Source organism: Cheilinus undulatus, linkage group 11 (assembly GCF_018320785.1).
Source record: "Cheilinus undulatus linkage group 11, ASM1832078v1, whole genome shotgun sequence".
NCBI classification, from domain to species: Eukaryota; Metazoa; Chordata; class Actinopteri; order Labriformes; family Labridae; genus Cheilinus; species Cheilinus undulatus.
In genome coordinates this window covers 42,721,905-42,742,540 of record NC_054875.1, presented here as the reverse complement: position 1 = coordinate 42,742,540, position 20,636 = coordinate 42,721,905, and the positions used below count along the sequence as shown (strand labels likewise).

Below are 20,636 nucleotides of genomic sequence, written 5' to 3'. Positions count from 1 at the left end.
TTTTCCTGCTGGGTCGCTGGTTTAGTTTCCTTTTGATTTTGCAAAAATGCTTTATTTAAGTTCAGTTTTTATTAGTTTTAGTGTTAGTTTTAATTTTTTGGCAATATCAGAAACCTGTCAGGGTTAGTTCCCTAAACACAGAATTTAGTTTTAGTTAGTTTTTGTTTGAGTTTTTAAACCTTAGTTTTTATTGAGTTTTAGTGAACTAAAATGATTTTACATTTTAGATTTGGTTATTTAGTTAGTTTTAGTTGACTGTAATAACTTTGGTCCAAATACACTGAATACGATCCCGGCACTTTACAAAAGTGTGATTTTTTTCCAAAGCTTAACAGATTTACCTAGCATTAAGGCAATCAATATGACAATTTAATCAGGCCTGCAGACCTCCTGGTTAGGGGTGTAACCATTCAGTTGTCCAATTAGCAATCCAAACTTTAATCTACACAGTCACCTTTAAGCTATGCTTTTATTTTGAAATCCCCCAGCACACCTAGACAGTTTTTGTTCTGAGGGCATGAGGAAATAAAAATGTTTGGTACTTTTTAAATTTGTTTTGTGTTATAAAATCAGCATGTTTCACTACAAATATCCTAATTTAAAGATAATCAGGGCCACTAATCTTTTAGTAACAAGATTAGGTAAAAACCTAGTATATGGCTGATCACAGCTATCTGGGATGCCTGGGGTATCTGGGGTGGAGGAGGTGGAGGACTTCACTGGCCCTCTTGGGAACCAAAATGCGGGTTAAAGTGCCCTCTTGGGAGGAAAACGCACTCTAAAGTGCCCTCTTGGGAGCCAAAACACATGCTAAAGTGCCCTCTTGGGTGCCAAAATACGTGCTAAAGTGTCCTCTTGGGAGCAAAATGTATGTTGAAGTGCCCTCTTGGGCACCAAAATGTATGTTAAAGTGTCCTCTTGGGAACAAAACGTATGTTAAAGTGCCCTCTTGGGAGGAAAACGCACTCTGAAGTGCCCTCAAGAGCCAAAACACATGCTAAAGTGCCCCCAAGAGCCAAAACACATGCTAAAGTGCCCTCTTGGGAGCCAAAACACTGGTTGGCAAAACACACTAAACTGCCCACTTGGGTGGCAAAAAGGCGTGTTTAAGTACCGTCCTCATTGGCAAAACACACTAAACTCCAGAAGACCATCAGGACCAAGAAATACTATGAAACATTACTGTTGCAATGACTTTTATGTTGGGCCCTTTTTTGATCTATATTGAGCCAGAACTATATCTCACAGAACCAGGTTGGATTATCTGGTGCTAATATGGTATTAAAACGCACTAGAATACAGAAAATGGCATCTACTTAATTAAAAAATGTTCTGGGGAAAGACCCCCAGACCCCTTAGGGATTTATTTATTTCTGTGTGTTCTTCACAGTCCAACATTGAATCTACACGGTTCTTGTGGATGCTGATCCTAACTACAAACTAACTTGAGTAGTCCGTCTAGTTAGTCTGTTTTAAGGCGATATAATGTGCCATTTGTATTACATAAACATGTCTAAAGTGCCCTCGAAACCACGCGAAACTTAGTGCCCTCTTAAATGGCGAGAACGTGCTGTATGTGCCCTTTGTTATCTTTTCGCCCCTGCCCTTGAAAAAGTCTGTGCACGCCACTGATTTTACATAATATGTAAAAATGTGCCTTGACAAGATGCAGCCAAAGGGACCATCTTTTGAGCAGAGCCCTTTCTGCCACATTATTGCCAGTGTGACCCCTTCTGAACTAAACACAATTTGATCATTATTAGTTATCATTATCATTCAGATAAAACAACCTGTCACACATTTTAGTTTCCCTCTCTGAGCGTGACGTCAGAGGAAAAATGGCCGCCATTACCAGTCAACTTTTATCTAACGTTTAATAAAGGCTATAGCAGTTAGCATTAAACCACTTTCTAGCAAATATTACATCTGGCTATATACTGGCCTAGTTCATGGAGAAAATGGCTAAAAATCATTCATGCTAACATAGCTTGCTTTCTACTGGTACCAAGTTTATTGTCAAATTCACACAAATGATGAATTTAGCTAATTTGGACGCCAAACAAGTAAAACTACGGCCAAAAAAAACAGATAACGGTATTATTGTTGTGTTGAGGTTACACAGGAATTTATTTGTAGTATTCCTCTTATTCCTAGAGGGAAACCTCTGGCCCTTCATGTGACACTGCATGCTGACAGACTTTGGTGATGTGTTCACGTCCTCTGCTCAGTTACCAGGCAGCTAAAGCCTGGAGGAGGAAATGACACAATTCCTGCTGGAACTGCAGATCTGTAGAGAGGGGCTTTTAATGCAAACCAGATGTCTGCTTCACAACAGGGGAACAATGAGAGGACATTAAAGCCGTTTCTTTAAACAGGCTCGGGAATGTTAAGCTTTTAGATCAACATGAATCATTTTACAAACAGTCCAAAAATAAGAGGAGTGTCAGGCAAACACGAGGTCACTTGATATTCATCCCACTTCATCCCGAGCTGCAGCTGATGCCGCGCTTACTTCACATTTCCCCATTTATATATTTTAAGCTAACTCCGCGATGTAACGACTCTATACTTACCACGTAACTGCAAGTCACTGTGGCCAATAAAGGGCTTAAATGTCTTCAGTATATCTGCATTTTTCACTCTGCCTGTATTGCCTCCGGTGGAGTAGAAATAATCCAGCAGCGCGTCTTCAGTCACGTCACTCATCTCTGCTAACGTCTTTGTACCGACCTGAGTGTTTTTCTAAAGACGTTTTCTAATCCTCTGAGTATTTTTCACTCAGCCATAATGCAGTCCTCTTAGCTAATTTGTTATAGTACATGTCTAAACTTCACTCCACCCAGAGCAGACGAACTGACCACTGCTGCGCCTCCTCCTGTTAACCCTTTAAAGACACCTCAGCATCTTATTTCTCACTATGCAGACTTTGCCCAAGAGGTTGGATCCTAAATCTCCTTCCTGTTTGGGGTTTATTGGTGATTGGCTGGGCCTCATTTTTGAGCTGAAAAATGTGTCAAGCTATTAATGAGTGCTGATGTTCAAAATATTAACTCGTGCCACTTTTTAACCCCTAGTATTCTCTGTTTTTGGTCGTTTAGCTACATCTATTCCCCCATTAATCCTGTTTTTGGGCCCTTTTAGCCAATTTTGCTGTCTTTAAACCCATTGTTACTACTTTAGCTGTCCAATTTTGACTCTTTAGCTACTCTGACCCATTTTTTTCCATTTATAACCCAGTTTTTGACTCTTTTAACCACTTTTCACCAAATTTCCCACTCATTTTTGCTCCCCTCTGCCTTTCTTAAGCCATGTTTGCAGCTTCTGTCCTATTTTTGCCACTTTTAACCTATTTTTTTACCACTTATAACCCAATTTTGCCATTATCCTGTCCATGTTTACTCCTTTCTGCTTGTTTAACACACATTTTTAACTCAATTTTGCCTCTTTCATCCTATTTTTGCCTCTGTAAATCTTTTCTTACTTCTCTTAACAATTTTTCTCTACTTATTTGCATATTTTTTGCCACTTGAAGCCATTTTTACAGTTATTTTGCAAGTACTTATGTTTTTTTCCCTTAAAGGTATTTCTGATGTTCAGATTCAAACATGCCACTTTTTAACTCCTTTTTTCATTGCTGTTTCTTCACATTTTTTTCCACATGTATTCCCCCATTAATTCAATTTGTGGCATTTTTAACCAATTTTTGTGACTTTTTTTCTACTTAGCCACACCATTTTTGCTTTTATAACCAATTTTTTCCACTTTTAACACTTTTTGCCACTTTTTTACAGCTTTTCACCATTAATTCCTGCTAATGTTTGCTCCCTTCTGCCTTACTTAACCCACATTTGTCACCTTTGTCTCATTTGTGTCTCTTTTCCCCTATTTTTTGCCCCCTAAACCCTTTTTGCCACTCTTTAACCAATTTTATTTCTGCCATTTTTCGCCTTTGTTTTGCAGTTATATAATTATTTTTTCTTTCAAGTTTATCAAGTTCCTTCTTTATTCTACGGTAACCTGATGTTTGTTTACATCACAGCTTTGTTATGAAGTCTTACATTACTTTCCAATATTTTCCAAATGTTTAAGTCACTGTGCCCATCCACATTGTAAACATTACAAAAACTTTATTCTGTTTTAGGAAAGGGAGTATACATTTTTTTAAAAAAGGCCTTATTGTACTAGAGCTTAAATAAATAAAACTCATTCTTATTTCTTTGATAAGAGTGGTTGTTATTCAGGTTAAATATATAATATGGTTATCACTATTAACTTTATAATAGACCACTATTTTCCTGGCCTCCATGGGCCCCCATTTGTCTGAGACCCAGAAAACTGTCCTCTTTATCCCCCATTGTGGACAGCCTGATGGGTGATGCAGCATTGTGCTTAATGTAACCTAAAGTAATGCACAAGGCCATTGTATAAGCCTGTGCTTAATAGAAAAGGACTGTGAACATCCTATATAACTTCTTAAAAAGACTACTAGGTTCTTGCAGATTCATGTAGGTTTCCTCTTAAAATATAACCTACTATATGATGATAAAACAATTGTGTTTTTGGAGCATAGTTGCAAGACATCATGCATTATCCAATTAAATAAAAATTAAAAGTTAATACTAAAATATGTAGCCTATCTAAACTACCAAAATGAAAAGTATACAATGCAAAATGGTCCCCTAATGTATCCAACAGATAAAACACACCATGCCCTTTAGTTTCATGTTCTCTGCATTATGTCTAGTTGACTAGATTGCATGCTTTTAGAGCAGGATTTTTTGCACAATAACTTATGTTGTGTCTATTTTTTTTCTCTAGTTTACAGAGCCTGCAGCCCTGAAGTAACTGGTAACAGTCCACATCCACACAGTGCAAGGTAAAACGTCATCATTGTCTTAGAATATTTATTTTAATTTGAACTTAAGTGGAGAATAAATGTAAAGTATAAAACCCCCAAAAATCAGCAGTGACATGCAAAGATACTGGGCTACATGATAGGGCACAGTCAACAAAGGCTCTCATATACGAACCCAGCAACACATTATTCTTCCTATTTACCACTAAACCCACACAGTATAAAAATGAAGGGGCGTGGCACGGGGGGGGGGGGGGGGGGGGGTACTGATTACCCGGGCCCTGAGTAGGGTGGGGCCCTTGAGAAGCTTGGAATTAAAAGTAAGTTTTTATTTGTTACTTAACAGTTATTATTATTATTAAATTAAAAGCCACTAAATGAATTGGTCAAAAGACTGAAATCAGAATCAGATAGAGTAAAGTAAACTTTGGGGGGCCCCTGCTTCTCCTCTAAAAATGGTCCAAATGGTTTAGTCCAACCCTAGTGTTGCTCCTGGAAGAGAATAAAGTAGGGAAACTGTTTTGAAACTGTGAAGAAATGTATGTGCAATACTGTATGCATGTTCTTATGTGGGGGCTAGAAAGCTAAAATCGCATATTGTCTCATATTTTAGGAATAGGCAAATAAACACATAATATAATGTGAGGGGAGTAGTACAAATTAATTCTAATCTGTCCACCTTAAAAATAATGCTCATTAATTTAGGGAAATTATAGTTCAAAAATAAATTAAAATGTGGCTGGAGAAGGGGGCCCTGTGTAATTTTCTTTCTGGGGGCCCAAAATCCCTGGCTACACCTCTGTAAACACGTACCAGATACCACTAGCATCTTTGTGTTTTACACCACAGGTCAGATTGAAAAGAGACCAAAAGATGTCGTGATGCACTCTGATTGCTCTTTTGATCATTAAAGCAAACTCTGAGTGTATTGTATGTTGATGTCATTATTGTTAACTTAATCTATTGAGACATTGAGGTACTCAGCTTGTTTGATCAATACAGCAAGCATTGAGGATGTATTGTGTGCAAGCAGAGACTGCTAGAGTCAACTCTGCTGCTTCTCTTCAGCCTTTGGCTCTGGCTAAACTTACTACTTCTATCCAAACAGCTATAACTAACAGTAATAACAATAATTTATCTTAACAAAAGATAGCTGGATGGATGAAATGCAGGCAGTTTTCACTTTAAAACTTTTAAGAACTTTTTCCAATTTTTTTCTGACTTAGTGACATCACTGATAAGTACAGATAAGATGAATGCAGCCTCCACCTCCTGCTTCTTCCTGCATCTCCCTCTTCTCTCATTTTTTTTTTGTCTTTTTTTAAATTTTAGCATCTCTTTCTTTTATCTGTATCTTCTCTCTATATGCATCTTCCCTTTCTCTTCTTTTGCATCTTCCTCTTTGATTATCCACTTCCACTCTGCTTTCTATCTGTATCTTTTCATTATCTGCATTTTCACTTTTCTTTTTATCCTCTCTTTATTTTTGCATCGTTGTCTCTTTCTTCCTGCATTTAAAGGCCAATTGATTGATTCGCTGATTGATACCTCATAACTTAAAATAACGACACCTCTCAGCCAGGAAAGAAGAAAAAACAACAAAAAAAGAACATTAATGATACATTTCATTCTAGCAAAATTTTATTTCCTAGTGGGAATGCAAACCCTCCCGTACAAACATGCTTACGTAACCTCAATAGTGGCCTTTTGCCATCCAAAGTGTATTTGACTTCCTGCACTTTTGCAACCAGTCATTTAAAAACAATACAAGTTACACAATGAAGCTTTATTGGAAGAATATTTTCAAAATAAAGCTGTTTTTGGTTAGAGCATATTTAAAACTCTTTTATAAGGAGCTGCATGTGGATCAGACCCATACACTCCCCTCCCCCTCTCTGCACAGGCCTGATAATGTCGGGGTCCAGTAAGTTCAGGTATTAGACACACGGCACATTGTCAGATTAATTGTGTGATTGTTCTGTAAATATTAAATGTACCAGACTTACATGTTAATCCCTCTGTCCCGCTCTGGTGTTGCTCCTCTGTGGACGAGTTTCCATTTAATTTAAAAAATGGGTGATTTATGTTTCATGTTTAGGCTGCGGCCCTGAGAAGACAATATTGTAATTACAGTAAGCTTCTTATACGCTGATACAATTATTGAGGTGAGGACTTTGTATTGTCGAGTGAAAGTGGGACCTTATGCTCTTTCAATTTAGAAAACAACACAAGTTTTACCAGGATAAAGACATTTGATCCTCAAGCATATGCCGCGTCTTTGTGGAATGAATTTATGTCAAAGAGCAGCTGGTAATACATTATCACCTTTCTGCTGCTGGTTGGCCTGTGGGGGATTGTGAACGCTTCAGCCCTGATTCACTTGAAACAGGAACGTAACGGACCTGTGTGGAAATTACTAAGACATAGCAGTCAGTAGTAGTCAAAATTTTTGAAATTATAACCTGTTATTTTGATTATCAGTATTATCAGAAAGTATCAAATTTAAAAAAAACTATTTCATCAGCAGGTGCTTAGGAGAGGAAGGAATCCATCCTGAATTGCAAGCTAACAAATGCACGCCATCTTAGTTGCACTGTTACTGAAACACCGCCAACATAACTGTTCGGTTTAGACAGCATGGTGGAGTTTGCTTGCAGTTATTTAATAAAGGATTAAATCAATAAAATAAAAAACAGACTGTATAGAAAATATAAAAAGTCTTTTTTGGTGTCACCCAGTGGGTGTGCAATCTGACTCCAAATTTTGGTCAATTTAATGCCAGGTAAAGCATGGAGCTGAGGGTCTTCCCAACAGTTTTAATACACCCACCTGCCAGGCCATCCACACCCCTAATTATTAATATCTTTTATCCTTCATACAATCAAAACAGATGAAACCTAAATAAAATTCTCTGTCCATTCCTAGTGGACGAGTTTTTCCTTTTATGACCCAGGCTTTCAACATCTTTACTTTTTACCCCCCACAATGGGTATTTTTCACTTGGTAACTTCTTCAGCCAACCTTAAGTGAATGCCTTGAACAGTGGCCTCATTTTCAAGTTGCCAAATGTCTCGTGTTGTACTCTTTGAGCTATATTCTTAAGTGCAGCATAAGAGATAAATCACTTAATAAAACCACCTATTCTCAAATAATGTGCATACACAGAGGCTAGTCTATGTCTTCTGAGAGAATTTGTACAACCATACACTATACCTGCAATGATACAAGAGTCAAAGATGCTGTAACACCAGTTTAAGAGACTATTTTGCATGGATATGGTGTCTCTTTAAGTCTGACATGCCAGATGAATTTATTTCACACATCCATCTGGTAAACCTTCTATAGACAGCGTTTGGGAAACGGCAGAGCCTTTGAAAAAAAAACTCGAAGGGCAGATGAACGTTCTGTCTGTAACATCTTTAAAGGCCAATCAGAGCAACAAAACACGTGACATAGCCGCTACCGAGGACTAAACTCACCTTAACTCTTGATCACCCTAACATAAGAATAAAAAAAATAGATTAACTTCAGTAAAGTGCATGGCCTTCAGAATAACTTGTACTCCTTGTTGCTCTTCTGTAAGAGGGCGAAGCGGGGTTGACAAAATAACAATTAAATGTTAAAACAGATTTTGATCAAACTCAGAAACAAGGCCTCAGCCAAGGTCTGTGATTCTTGAGTGCCCTTCCAGCTCTAGGTTGTTAACTCTTTGTGTCTTGTTTATTAATATGGGAAAATATCTATTCAACAAACAATAGATGCCAACTACATGTGTAATCCACTAATTGATGGATTAAATTGTTGTATATTTGTAGATCTATCTTGTAATAATTTGCTTGATTTGAAAATGATGGGGGTCTTGAACCCAGTTCGGGGTCCAGGAGTCCTTATTTTTAATCAAAATACTTGTCCTTTTTTTCACAAATTTGTGCGCATCTTCCCCTATACTTGGTCCATTAAGATCCAGGCAATTGCCAACCTTCGCTTCTTGGTAAAACAGTTTTTGTTGAGTCTTATTCTCCCTTGTCCCTCTTTTTTTTCAAGGTGACAGTTTTCTTTTTTAGGAAAAAAAAACTGTCGTGTTGTAGTTTCAGCTCTAGGATAAATGTTAGATGCCCATTTTGACCTGATTTGAATACTAATCTGTGTTACAACTCTTACAAATCCAATCTAGGTTTCTGTGCGGCCACTTTGCCTGCTTTGATGCTTTTTCCGGGTCCGTGAGGTCAGAGAGGGGCCAGATGTTCCTGTGCACCCTGTGAAGGTCAAATGCAGCAGCGTGTTTGTACTGATGGAGGGCAGATGTTCACCGGGTTATCCTATCCATATGGCTGCCACTCCACCACGAGCCTTTTCACAGCAGCGCTCTTGTAAACACGCTTTAGTTCCCTGTTGTGTTTTTTTTTCTGCCGCTGTAAAACATGTCCTAAATCCAATCACCTCGGCCTGTAAAGGGGATGATGTTGATGAATGGGAATGTGTGCTGGTTGTAGTGACCTATAAGCCCCTGGTGAGATTACGGGCAGCCGGGCCTGTTCAGGGCAGCAGGAAGCAGCCGGAGCTTAAAGAGGGATTGTTTGGACAGACAATGGTGTCTACCTGGTTTTAATCCGTGCTCACAGAGAGTACAGGGGGATTGGCAGAGTTTAATAAATGAAAGTGCTCCTATAATCAGGATTTGTCAAAGTGCCCCTTTGTGTTAATCGGACATTTTTTACAGCATGCTTTTTGACATCTGCCACAGCAGGTGGTGTTAACCCCTCCACTGCCCCCCAGCTGCAGACAGCGTGCAACTCCAGCAGACGTCATGCAGAGAAGTGTTCTGAAAAATGGCATTAATGATGATGGAAAGAGAGCAGTGTCAAGATCTTGTATTACATATATGCATACAAGTATAGAATGATACAGTACTGGTTAGAATACAAGGAGATTTCCCTCCATGCTTGTCTGCAAAGGCTGGATTCTTTCAGAAGTTGCTAAAATAAAACATAAAGTTCTTAAACTTGGCACACAAGTTGAATGAAGATATTTAGCAACTGATAACGGTGTTAATATTGCACAATAGGGGCATGTAATGCCACTTAACACTCAAAATGTGCACAAATCTGCAAATTCTGTCCAAGTCTGTGTCCAGGCAGGTTCAAGGGGATCAAATGAACCCCCCAACCCCCAACCACCTACTGCTAGAATGGATGCATGCCTCTTTAATACAACAGTCAATATTTCTTAACTAATACAACTAAATAAAAATCAAACCAAGCCATCTATACAGCTTTTATAAAAGCATTCCTTTTTCATTTGTGTTCAGAACTTGCTCGTATGCAACTGGACATCATAAACTGTACAGCAGAGTCCTGCATGGGAATTTTGTTCTTCAGCGAACTTTGCAATATTTCTAATTTTGCTCATTTTAACCATTACCAGTAACTTTCTCCTCTGTAAGGGAGAAATTTGGGTGGATATCAGGCTTGCCTTGCTGTGTGCTTGTGTTGTAAAAATAAGGATTTATGATGTTGGATTTTTGCTGATAACCGATAATCTGATAGTTCTAAAATAATATATATATATATGTTACAGTTTTAGTGTGGAAAAGAGAAAGCAGCACCCTGCAAAAGAATGGGAACAGGAGACCCAGGAGACTTGAGCTCTCAGATAATGTAAGTGTGCGTACTGTATTTACCGCTTTATACTGCACCCCTAATTACTAAATTCTAGATGTATTTCCTGGAAATATTATCTTGATTAACTCTTACCTGCTAATACAAATGATATTGTGCATCTCTAGTTAAAAAGCAACAATAATCTTCCTTTTCACATCATTTGTTAATTCCACCACAGTAAGCTGTCTGGAACAATCCAGAGCCTGCAGTGATTTTTCCCTTCTTCTTGTCTCTGCTTTGCCTCATTGCTCTGGGTTTTGTCACAGGTAATGTTCACATGTTGCTCTGAGGTTTCTAGAAGATTATAGGTGCAACCGCATCATCCTGAAGTGAACATCTACTCAGAAAATAAGGCTGTCTATACTGAGGATGATGCTTAAACATCTGCAGACATTTCTTAGAAGTTATTAGAATCAGGAATGATTTCTTCATCCCCAGAGGGGGAATTTGGTTCTTGCTCATAAATAGTAAACCTGTATGAAATACAGAAATAGAAAAAAAGTGAAAACAGTGAGATAGCATAGCTTTATTATGGCATAAAGATTATGCATATGGCCTTAAAGAGGTTAAACTTTTGTCACCCTTGTTTTGTGTTTTCAGATTTGTTTCACAGCCTTTCAAGAGGTGAGTGCTAAAAATGGTTAAATGCACCAGACACCAGGTAATTGTTCTGCCCTAAAACAAGCATGCATACATACAAATATTCTGCAGCCGTCCTGCAGACACCCTCCACCCTGAGCTGTCTCCAGCCCAGCCTCATTACGTCCATATCTAAGGCTAATAGAACAAGCATGTGTAATTACTTCACTGTTCAATGAAAGCTGCATTTTAATAATTAAAGTCCAGCATATCAGCGATAAAAGCATAATAAAATTGTTTTAAAATCAAGGATTACATGGGTAAATCCTGGCGGGCCAGATGTGAGAAGAGGAGGGGCCACAGCACTCTGGGACCAGATTAAACAGAAAATCCCACAGGACCGCTGCTGTCTTTCCCCTGCAGCTTAGAGAGCTTTTGTGGACTCAACATGCTGTAATCCACCGATTAGCTGATATAATCACCTGTAAATACACCTTGGCCATGAAGTTAGAGCGGCCCGCAGCAGCAGACCTCGCTTGGCTCTGCAGAATGTGAGCTGGTGGACTCTTAGAGTCTGATTTGAGCTCACTGAAACTCACTGAGAAGCAGAGGCGGACAGTGGAAGCGGGCAGCTGGAGTGATCTGAATTCTCAGAAACTCAGCTGAACACATTATTACCGAGTTCTCCTGTAATACGCTAAAAGAGATGTTTTATAATAATTTTTTAGAGCTTTAGATTTATTTTGAGCTTTTTCTCTTTGTTAGAAAGGACAGCTTTAGAGAGAGCACATGTGGGGAGAGCATGTGGGAGCAGTATCAGGAATCAAACCTATGACCAATGTGATGAGGGCATGAGCCTCTGTACCAGGCCCCTGCTCTAACCCCTGCCAAATTTCAGGACAGTCACATTTCTTTTCATTTTTTGTTTAGAATTTTTTAAATTTTATTTAACATTTGGTCTGTATTGAATATTTTCACTCTCCGCATATAAATACAGAGGGTTGGAAAGCGAGGGAGTGCACGCTGGTGCACGGGTAAGCACTGTTGTGCTCAAGGATAAACTGATTTTATTACAGAGGGCATAAGCCAAATTAGATTTGCACATATTAACAGAAATCATGGTATAACATTAGGGCCCGAGCACCGAGTGGGGATTATTTTACTTACACATTTGCCGTCATTGCATGGACTTTTGAGACCCTTAACATTTCTGAATTCGCGGGAAAATTTGCACGTACATCCGGTCTCATGAAAATGTTGATATTTTTTGGGTCTCCAACATAAAAATTCAGAATTGCAAAAATAACGTCCCCTAACAGTTTTCAAAGTTAAAGCCCCCTCCTTTGACTTTGTCGTAGATTCATGAAATTTTGTGTGCAGGTGTGGCTTGGGGAGATCTACAAAAAAGCCTCTTGGGCCTGCACTCTATCTCCAACAGGAAATCCACCATTTTGAATAAATATGAAAAAAGGGGCTGTTTTTGGCCTTTTCCAGGGGTCATAACTGGATTAACTCCTCTGAGGGAGTTCATCCAATCGACTTGTACTTCAGCACAGAGCTCCTTGACACATGGATGATGAATAGTTATTCGGGGTTTGAAAGGTGTGCCCATGGCCAGCCCTTAAATTTGCATATTTCTTTGGTAAACAGGAAGTAGTTTATAACTCAGCTGTGCATTGTCCAATTGGACTAATATTGCTCAGGAATATTGATAGCCATGGCCTGCACCCACTCATATGGTCAGACTTTTTACAGATCAAAGCGCCACCTAGTGGTGACAGGAAATGTCAAGGTTTATGGTGCAAGCTACAGTTTAAAAACTATCCAAGATATTCACTTCAAATTTGTGTCAGGAAGGACTAAAGAGGTGGATTTAGCTTTGTGAAAAGTAAAATTGACTTTTTTGTCAGAGGGTGTGGCCTCGGCGGGGTGACAGAGTCAAGAGTCACCATTTTGTCTCACCAAAAATTTTTAAACAGTCATAACTCTAGTATGCATTATCATATCTAAGACAAATTTAATGTGCTTGATAACAGTCCAGGCCAAAACACATCCATACTTGAAATTTTAAAAACTTGTACAGCGCCACCCTCTGGCAACAGAAAGTCACTACTCCTGAATTTCAAATCGCAGTACCTACATGGTTGGACAAATCATTCTGAAATTCACACAGGCAGTTCCCAAGGAGTTGGCCTTACACATATACAATGGTCAAACGTCTACATTAAAAGGTGTGGCCATGGCAATTTTTTGTTTGCCATAAAACAGGAAGCGGATTTTTCAAATGGTTATAAGACATCTAGAGCAATGAAACTTGACCCAAAAAAATCTCATTGGCATTCTGAGATGATTGATATTCATTTTGTAGGTGGGCATGGCCTATTGGCTCAATGGCGTCCCCTAGAACATTTAAAAAGTTAACACCCCCCCCCCCCAGTTATCCAGTGCTTGCAAAACTTGTAAAGCCATGAAACTTGGCAGAAAAACACCCAGTAGCAAAATGAGATGATTGATAGGATGATTTTGAAAATTCTTGAGCTTGTACATCATTTTAAGTTCTATAAAAAAGCCTTTCGGACCCATGCCATAAAACAAACAGGAAGTCTGCCATTTTTATTTTTGTGGTCAAAAAGCAGCACATTTAGCATAATTATCACTTCAGCCAGCCAGAATCCCTTTTCTTCTTTGTTTTGTTTTGTTTTTTGTTTTTTTAATGTCAATCAGATTCATTAATGTGCCTGAAACTGCTGTAGTAGGCATGCCAGGCCAGTAGTTGGCAGTGTGACTGACAATGAAACCCATGCATGCACACCTTTCCTTCCTCCTGGTGGTGTCTATAGACAAACATGGCTGACACACAAATGTTTGTGTGGACAGATGAAGTCGGGTTGTTTCCTAGTGACAGTCAACCTCAAAATAAATAGATTTAAAAAAAATGGGAACATATAAACGTCGGCAGGAATTGAACAGCACAAACAAACAGCATATTTTTGTGTGGTCTGTGCAGCACCAGGCCAAGATCAAGCCTCTGACGGACTAGATGCAGAACATGGAGCAGAAGAAGAGACAGCTGGAGGAGAGCCAGGACGCTCTGACTGAGGAGCTCGCTAAGCTGCAGGCTCACGGTTTGCACATTTATATTAACCATTAAAACATCTTAGCTCAAGTAAAAACAGGTTAACTTGATGGAATTTTCCTCTTTGTTTTTCATCAGAAAAAAGACACGAGATGTCAGGAGAGGAGAAGGAGAAGGAGGACATCGACACGATGGGGACGGGGACATAAAGGTGAGGAGGAAACACGTCACTGAGAATTTCTGTTACAGAAATGTGAAATAGCTAAATGTTTTTGTGTCTATGTGGCACAGAAAACTCTGGAGGAGCAGCTGGAGAACCACAGAGAGGCTCACCACAAACAGCTGAGCCCACTGAGAGACCAGATCGAAGACGAGCAGAGGATGCTGGACGAGCTCACAGAGTAAGTCTGACTGTTTAAAATCAAACTACATTTTTAAAGACGTTAGAGACCACAGACATAAGAAGAAACACATGGCATGAGATATTTGAATCAAAGTCTGCAGTAAAAAAGTATACTAATTATTTCGACCAGTGTTACTGAAAACTGCTAAAGAAAAGAGCCAAATTCATAAAAAAAAATACCTTTGCAATAGCCACATTTAAAGGCATAAGTGGTATAAAAAGCAGAATGGTAAAAGGTTCAAAATTGGAATAAAATGGCAAAAACTGGTGAAAAGTCTCGAAAAAGGAGTTACAGATAACAAAAATGGTCAGAAAGCAGCAAAAATGTGCTAAAAATAGTGAAAAGTGACTAAAATGGCCAAAAAGCAGAAACAGAATTAGTGAAACGGTGAAAAATAGGCATTAAATGGCAAAAACAAGGTGACAAGTAGCAAAAATGGGGGAAAAGTGATATAAAAAAGGAATTATGGATGATAAAAACAGTCAGAAGCTGCAAAAATGTGGTAAAAAATAGTAACAAGTGACTAAAATGGGCAAAAAGCAGCAAAAATGTGGTAAAAATTAATGAAAAGTGACTAAAATGGTCAAAAAGCTGCAAAAATATGGTATAGAATAGTGAAAAGTGACTAAAATGGCAAAAAACTGAAAAATGTGGTTAGAAAATAGTGGATGGTGACTAAAATGGGCAAAAAGATGCAGAAATATGGTAAAAATGAATGAATAGTGATTAAAATGACCAAAAGCAGTAAATTATGGTGAAAAGGTGCAAAATTTGGATAAAATGGCAAAATGGGTGAGAAGTGACATTAAAAAAGGGGCTACAGATGATAAAAATGGTCAGAAAGTGGCAAAAATGAAGTAAAAATGAATGAAAAGTGACTGAAATGGTCAAAAAATGGCAAAAATGTGGTTAAAGAAAATCAAGAGAAGTGATTAAAAGGTCAAAAAGCAGCAAATAATTGGTGAGAAGTTGCAAAATTGTAATTAAATGGCAAAAATGGGCGAGAAGCGACATAAATAAAGGAGTTACAGATGATAAAAATGATCACAAAGTGGCAAAAATGTGGTAAAATAATGGTGAAAAGTGACTGAAAGTGGCAAAAAGTGGCAAAATGGGCTAAAAAATGATTTGAAAAGTGACTTAAATTGTAAAAAGCGACAAAAATGTGGTATCAAAAAAATGGTGAAAATTGAGTTAAATAGTCAAAAAGTGGCAAAATGTAGTAAATTATTGGTGAAAAGTGACTAAATGGGCAAAATGCTGCAAAGAGTGTTAAAAAAAATGGTAAAAAGTGTCATTTAATGTCAAAAAGCAGCTTAAGTTGGGTGAAAAGTGGCCAAAAAATTGCCAAAAAGGGGAAAGAATTGCAAATAGCAAAAAGCAGGATGAAAGTGGCAAAAACTACAAAATTGGCAAGAAGAAGTGGCACAAATGGACTAAAAGAGGCAAAAATGGATTAAAAGTGTCAAAAAAGGAAAAAAAAGGGAGAAGAATTAGAAATAAGGGTAAGAAAAAAAATAAAGGTTGACAATTAAAGCCTCCTGTATAGAGTGGAAACAAACTGATTAATGTGACTTGATATGGATCATTCCTGATGTAAAAGTTTTTTAAGGTCTTCTGGGGAAAAATACTTTAAATGAAGACATAAAAGAGCCACGAACCATCCCAATGAAGCCACACATTGAGATTTACTCATTTAGACTAATAACTGTTTGTGACAAGGCTTGAACTGGATCTGGAATTTAGTCTAAAACTGTCTAAACCGGGCCTAAAATTTTGACTTCAAGTCCACAGAGACAAATAAAGCAGTAGAAAAATCAACAAACCTATTCATGTTTGATGTTTTTTAGATCTAGGATATTTCCACAGATTTGATTGGTTCTCACTGAACCACTTTATGCTGGTTTAAATGAAAGTTTGTTTTTATTGTTTTTTCAAACCAAAGTAGTGACAGTCATTACGACTGTCTACTGTGTGTGATCCTCATGAGGAAGGATGTAAAATCCTCGTACCACTCCTCTTTACTGAGCCAGGAACTTTTAGCTGCATACAACTGTAGTCTGGCTTTACACTGGCTCTACACACACCTGTTACATTGTTGTCATGTGAAGGTTCCCTACCTGGGGTCCGGGCACCGCTGGGGGGACGCCTATAATGGACTTTTATTCATAGAGTCATGACTGAAAATGTAATGTAAGAGGAAGTATTAGAGCCCTCTAAAAGGTCCAACAAAATAAAGAGGATCTGTACATTTCTTGGAAAAAGGTGACATTTAAAAGTACTTTTTTGAGATGATAAAGTCGTATTTTTTCAAGAACCTGAACTCAGAATTTTCTAGTTCGAAAGTCCTAAATTATTTCATCATGCACTTTAAAATTTCAAGTTTGTAATGTCAGAATTGAACATTCTAAACTAGTGAATGTACAAGGACCCAAACTGAAAACAGTGAATAGAAATGTCTCTTCAGAGTCTGGGGAATAATGATAATGTGATCATTCTTGGATCATTTCCTCATTGATCAATCATACTAAGAAAAATCTCCTGATTAGGCCATCAACTGTAGGACTTATGGAAGGAAAACAGCTTCTTCTCTTGTCATTTTCTTCTTCCACGGCTCTTTTGGATTTTATAATGACAAAAAAATCTACCTTTTAGTTGATGTAAATGTCCAGTTTTATTTTTCTGGTAAATTTATGACTTGTTAAATAAGAAATTTTTGAGATTTTATTTAAAAATTGACTGAACCTTCACATTTTTGTATTCTTATGGTGGCTCTAAATGCTGTTGTAATAATGGATAGTTTATATGCAGATATTTATGAAGAACTCGTTTATGCAGGCTTGTTATGTTGGGATTTAGTCAATAAAACAATTAAAAATGATGTTTAATTTTTCAGAGATTGTCCTGGGGGGCTTTAGAGTGTTTAGAGTAGAGGGACCCCAAAGAAAAAAGGGTGGGACCCACTGATGTAAAGATCTATCATTTCAGAAATGTTCTGCCTTGTACCATTTTTGAAGCTAAATAACTGTTTGGAGAAATTTGGAAACCAGATGAACAAAATGAATCTATGTTGATGTGGTTTGTTGACATTTCTCCAGACAGTTACTCTGTCGTTAAATAGCGTCCAATCAGAGCTTAGCAAGAGTCTCCTCTCAGTCTGAACCAGGGTCTGCTGCTGGAGCAGGAGAGGCTGATGTCAGACTACGACAAACTGAAGACTGAAGAGCAGGAGAAGGATGCCAAGCTGCAGAAACTCATGTGAGTGAAGGACTCATCCATACGTTTATTTATGTGGAATGTGAGTTCATGTGGTTTTTGTTTGCAGGCTGCTGAATGAGCAGAGGGAGCAGACCAGAGAGGACCTGAAGGGCCTGGAGGGTCAGGGTACCAAAGTATCATTTATTTTGAAAGGGCATTTGAACGTACGGAAATCAAGAAAACGGACAACATCACTCGTTTTTCGATTTGTGTCCAGAATCGAAAAACGAGTGAAGTTGTCCGTTTTCTTGATTTCCGTACGTTCAAATGCCCTTTCAAAATAAATGATACTTTGGTACCCTGACCCAGGAGGAGTCAGGTGGAGGAGAGGAGAGGAGAGCGTGGTAAGTATTTCCTGTTTCTACAGCGGCGGAGATGAAGCCCCATGAGGGGCTCAGTGATCATGCATGCAAATAAAGACTCCATCCTGTAAAACTCCAGCTGTGTCTGCGTTTTTGTTGCATAACCCCCTACTTACATCTCTGACGGCTCCCCAGGGGGGCGCTGCGCCGCGTCCCCCCTTCCCCATCAGGCATGCCTTGATCCAGGTACCGGCCACAGTGGGGTTTGAACCCCAGCATCCCTGTGCAGAACTGGTCTAGTCCAGTCCTCTGTGCTACCGCCGCCATACCTTTCACACTGCCATCTCTTCTCCTGGCGCATTTATCCTCTTTGTTCAGGATGTGGCTTTAAAATTCACTGAGACCAAGATGGGAGTCGAACCTGGAACCTCCAGACTCTGAGTCAGTTCACTATCTCTTTAGGCTACAGAGCCAGACATACAGCAGAGTCTCAGAGGGGCTTTTCCTTCTTCATTTGGACTCAAATCTTGAAAACTTAAAGACATTGGTTAGATTTGAAAGGCCAACTCCTGTCCAGGTCTCCTGAAGTCTAGATTTGGACTCAGACTTTTAAAATAGATGAACCCATGGTAAGATTTGAACCTGTGAACTCCTGATTCATAGTCAGTTGATTTTTCCACTAATCCACTGAGACACACGCCTGTTTATGTTTCTCAGAGGATCTGATCTCTGCTTTTTGGGGACTGGACTTAAAAATGCACCAAGAATAAAACCCACAACCTTCCAACTCTATGGCAGTCCTCTTTACTCCTGAGTCAGCGATTTACACCAGCAGCTTCAAAAATCCACAGAAGATTTGAAGACCGTTTTCATACTAGAGAGGAGATATGAATAGATATAGAAGCATTGACGAAAATGATGAAACAAACTTGTACACAAGGGAGAGGGAGTGAGACTGCAAGCATGCAGGAGAGATAGAAAAACAGTGGCTGAGCCAAGCGGAGCAGAAAAAGAGCTGTGAAAATGACAATACAGTGATTTGTTCATAATTTGGAGCTGCATTCAAAATTTTCATGCCTCCTTCTCATATATGTATATAAGAACCATATATGGGTACTACTGAGCATAAACGTGTTTCATGAAGCGGAAAATATGATGACTAGTTGCCTATAAGTATTGGTCTTCCTGGCTACCAACCTCCTTGCTGGTGCTTGGTTGGGACATTTCGCTCCAGTTCTCTTGAGTCTCTGCCCTGGACATCTTCGTACGAGGCTACATACGTCTGCTATTTCCTTGCTGGAGTGTGACGTGATTTGTGTCATGCGTAGGTGCAATTAATCGCGTACAAACTAATAGGGTTTTAGAATGGTATTATCTTTATACTTCTCGTCCAACCACAATCAAATTCACTCTATCTGGATGGCGTGGGTAGGTTTTTGGTTTTTTTACAGGTTTATTTTTGGGCATTTTGTGCTGTTATTTGATGGAGGGGGGGCGGTGGATGGGGTTGGGGGCAGGGAGGGGAATGCGGTGGGGCCAGATTCGAGCCCGGGCCGCCCGCATGCATGGGGCGTGCGCCTTATCCATTCTGCCACCTTCGCCCTGTGCACATCGCACCGTGCTGGATGACTACGGGAACAGGTTACGATCAAACTTAGCTTAAACTGCATTATTACTTTTTAACCGTCAAGTTTTCAAGATGAATCAGAAGTGTTAAAGCGCCAATGTTAACAGCCCTAATACAAACTAAAATAAAGGTTAAAAATTAATTTTGACATTTTACAAGTGTGGGAAACTGATTGATGTGACTCACAACGGATGATTTCAAATGTTGAAATTTCCCTTTTTTTAATGTTTTCTGGGGGATTATTTTTCCAAGTACGACTTGAAAGACCCACAAGTCGTCACTAAGGGGCCAAATGTGGCTCAAGAGGCACACAGTGAGTATCACTGTTCTGAAATAACAAATATTAACAGATATACAGTCGAACACCAAACACCTGGTGTTAACTGCCAGGTGGTAGTTTCTGTCGATTGAGTGAAAAGTTATTTTTTTACAGCAGTTTTATCAAGACAACTTTGTATAAACTATTAAATGCCATGATCATTTTAGTTAATATGGGCTAATAGAATTTTAACTATCTCAGAGCCTAAATTTATGGGTCATGCATTGTGTTGTTTTGGCCTTTTATTGCTGAGCTGGTTTGTTGCAGTTTTATGTGTGTTTTTGAGTGTCATGTAGTTTAAAGGCTGGGCAGAACAAATGAGCTCAGACTATAAATGCTGTTGAGTGTGGTAATGGTTTACTTGCTTTAAACATGTCCCAGGACAAATAAACTTTTAGGGAAGCCCAGACCCAGTTTAGATAGCAGTGATCAATGCGCCTTTTCAGGCTTGTATGGAAAACTTAACGATCACGTGACCAATCTAACATGTGATCTTAAATAAGGAGCACTTATGGAACGGACATTGATGACTTTATTGTTGGAATTCTTTTTTACT

At 38.8% G+C, this 20,636-nt stretch overlaps 1 protein-coding gene across 1 annotated transcript in view; it reads right to left on the bottom strand.

The window, feature by feature from the left end:
* The window catches only part of LOC121517422 (ankyrin repeat domain-containing protein SOWAHA), a 38,970-nt gene extending 36,100 nt beyond the window's left edge, over positions 1-2,870 (bottom strand). Inside the window, exon 1 of the mRNA XM_041799163.1 lies at positions 2,574-2,870. Coding sequence (XP_041655097.1) covers positions 2,574-2,706 — 133 coding nt within the window. The 5' untranslated portion in view covers positions 2,707-2,870. The remainder of the gene's footprint in view (positions 1-2,573) is intronic.
* Positions 2,871-20,636: the final 17,766 nt, after the last annotated feature.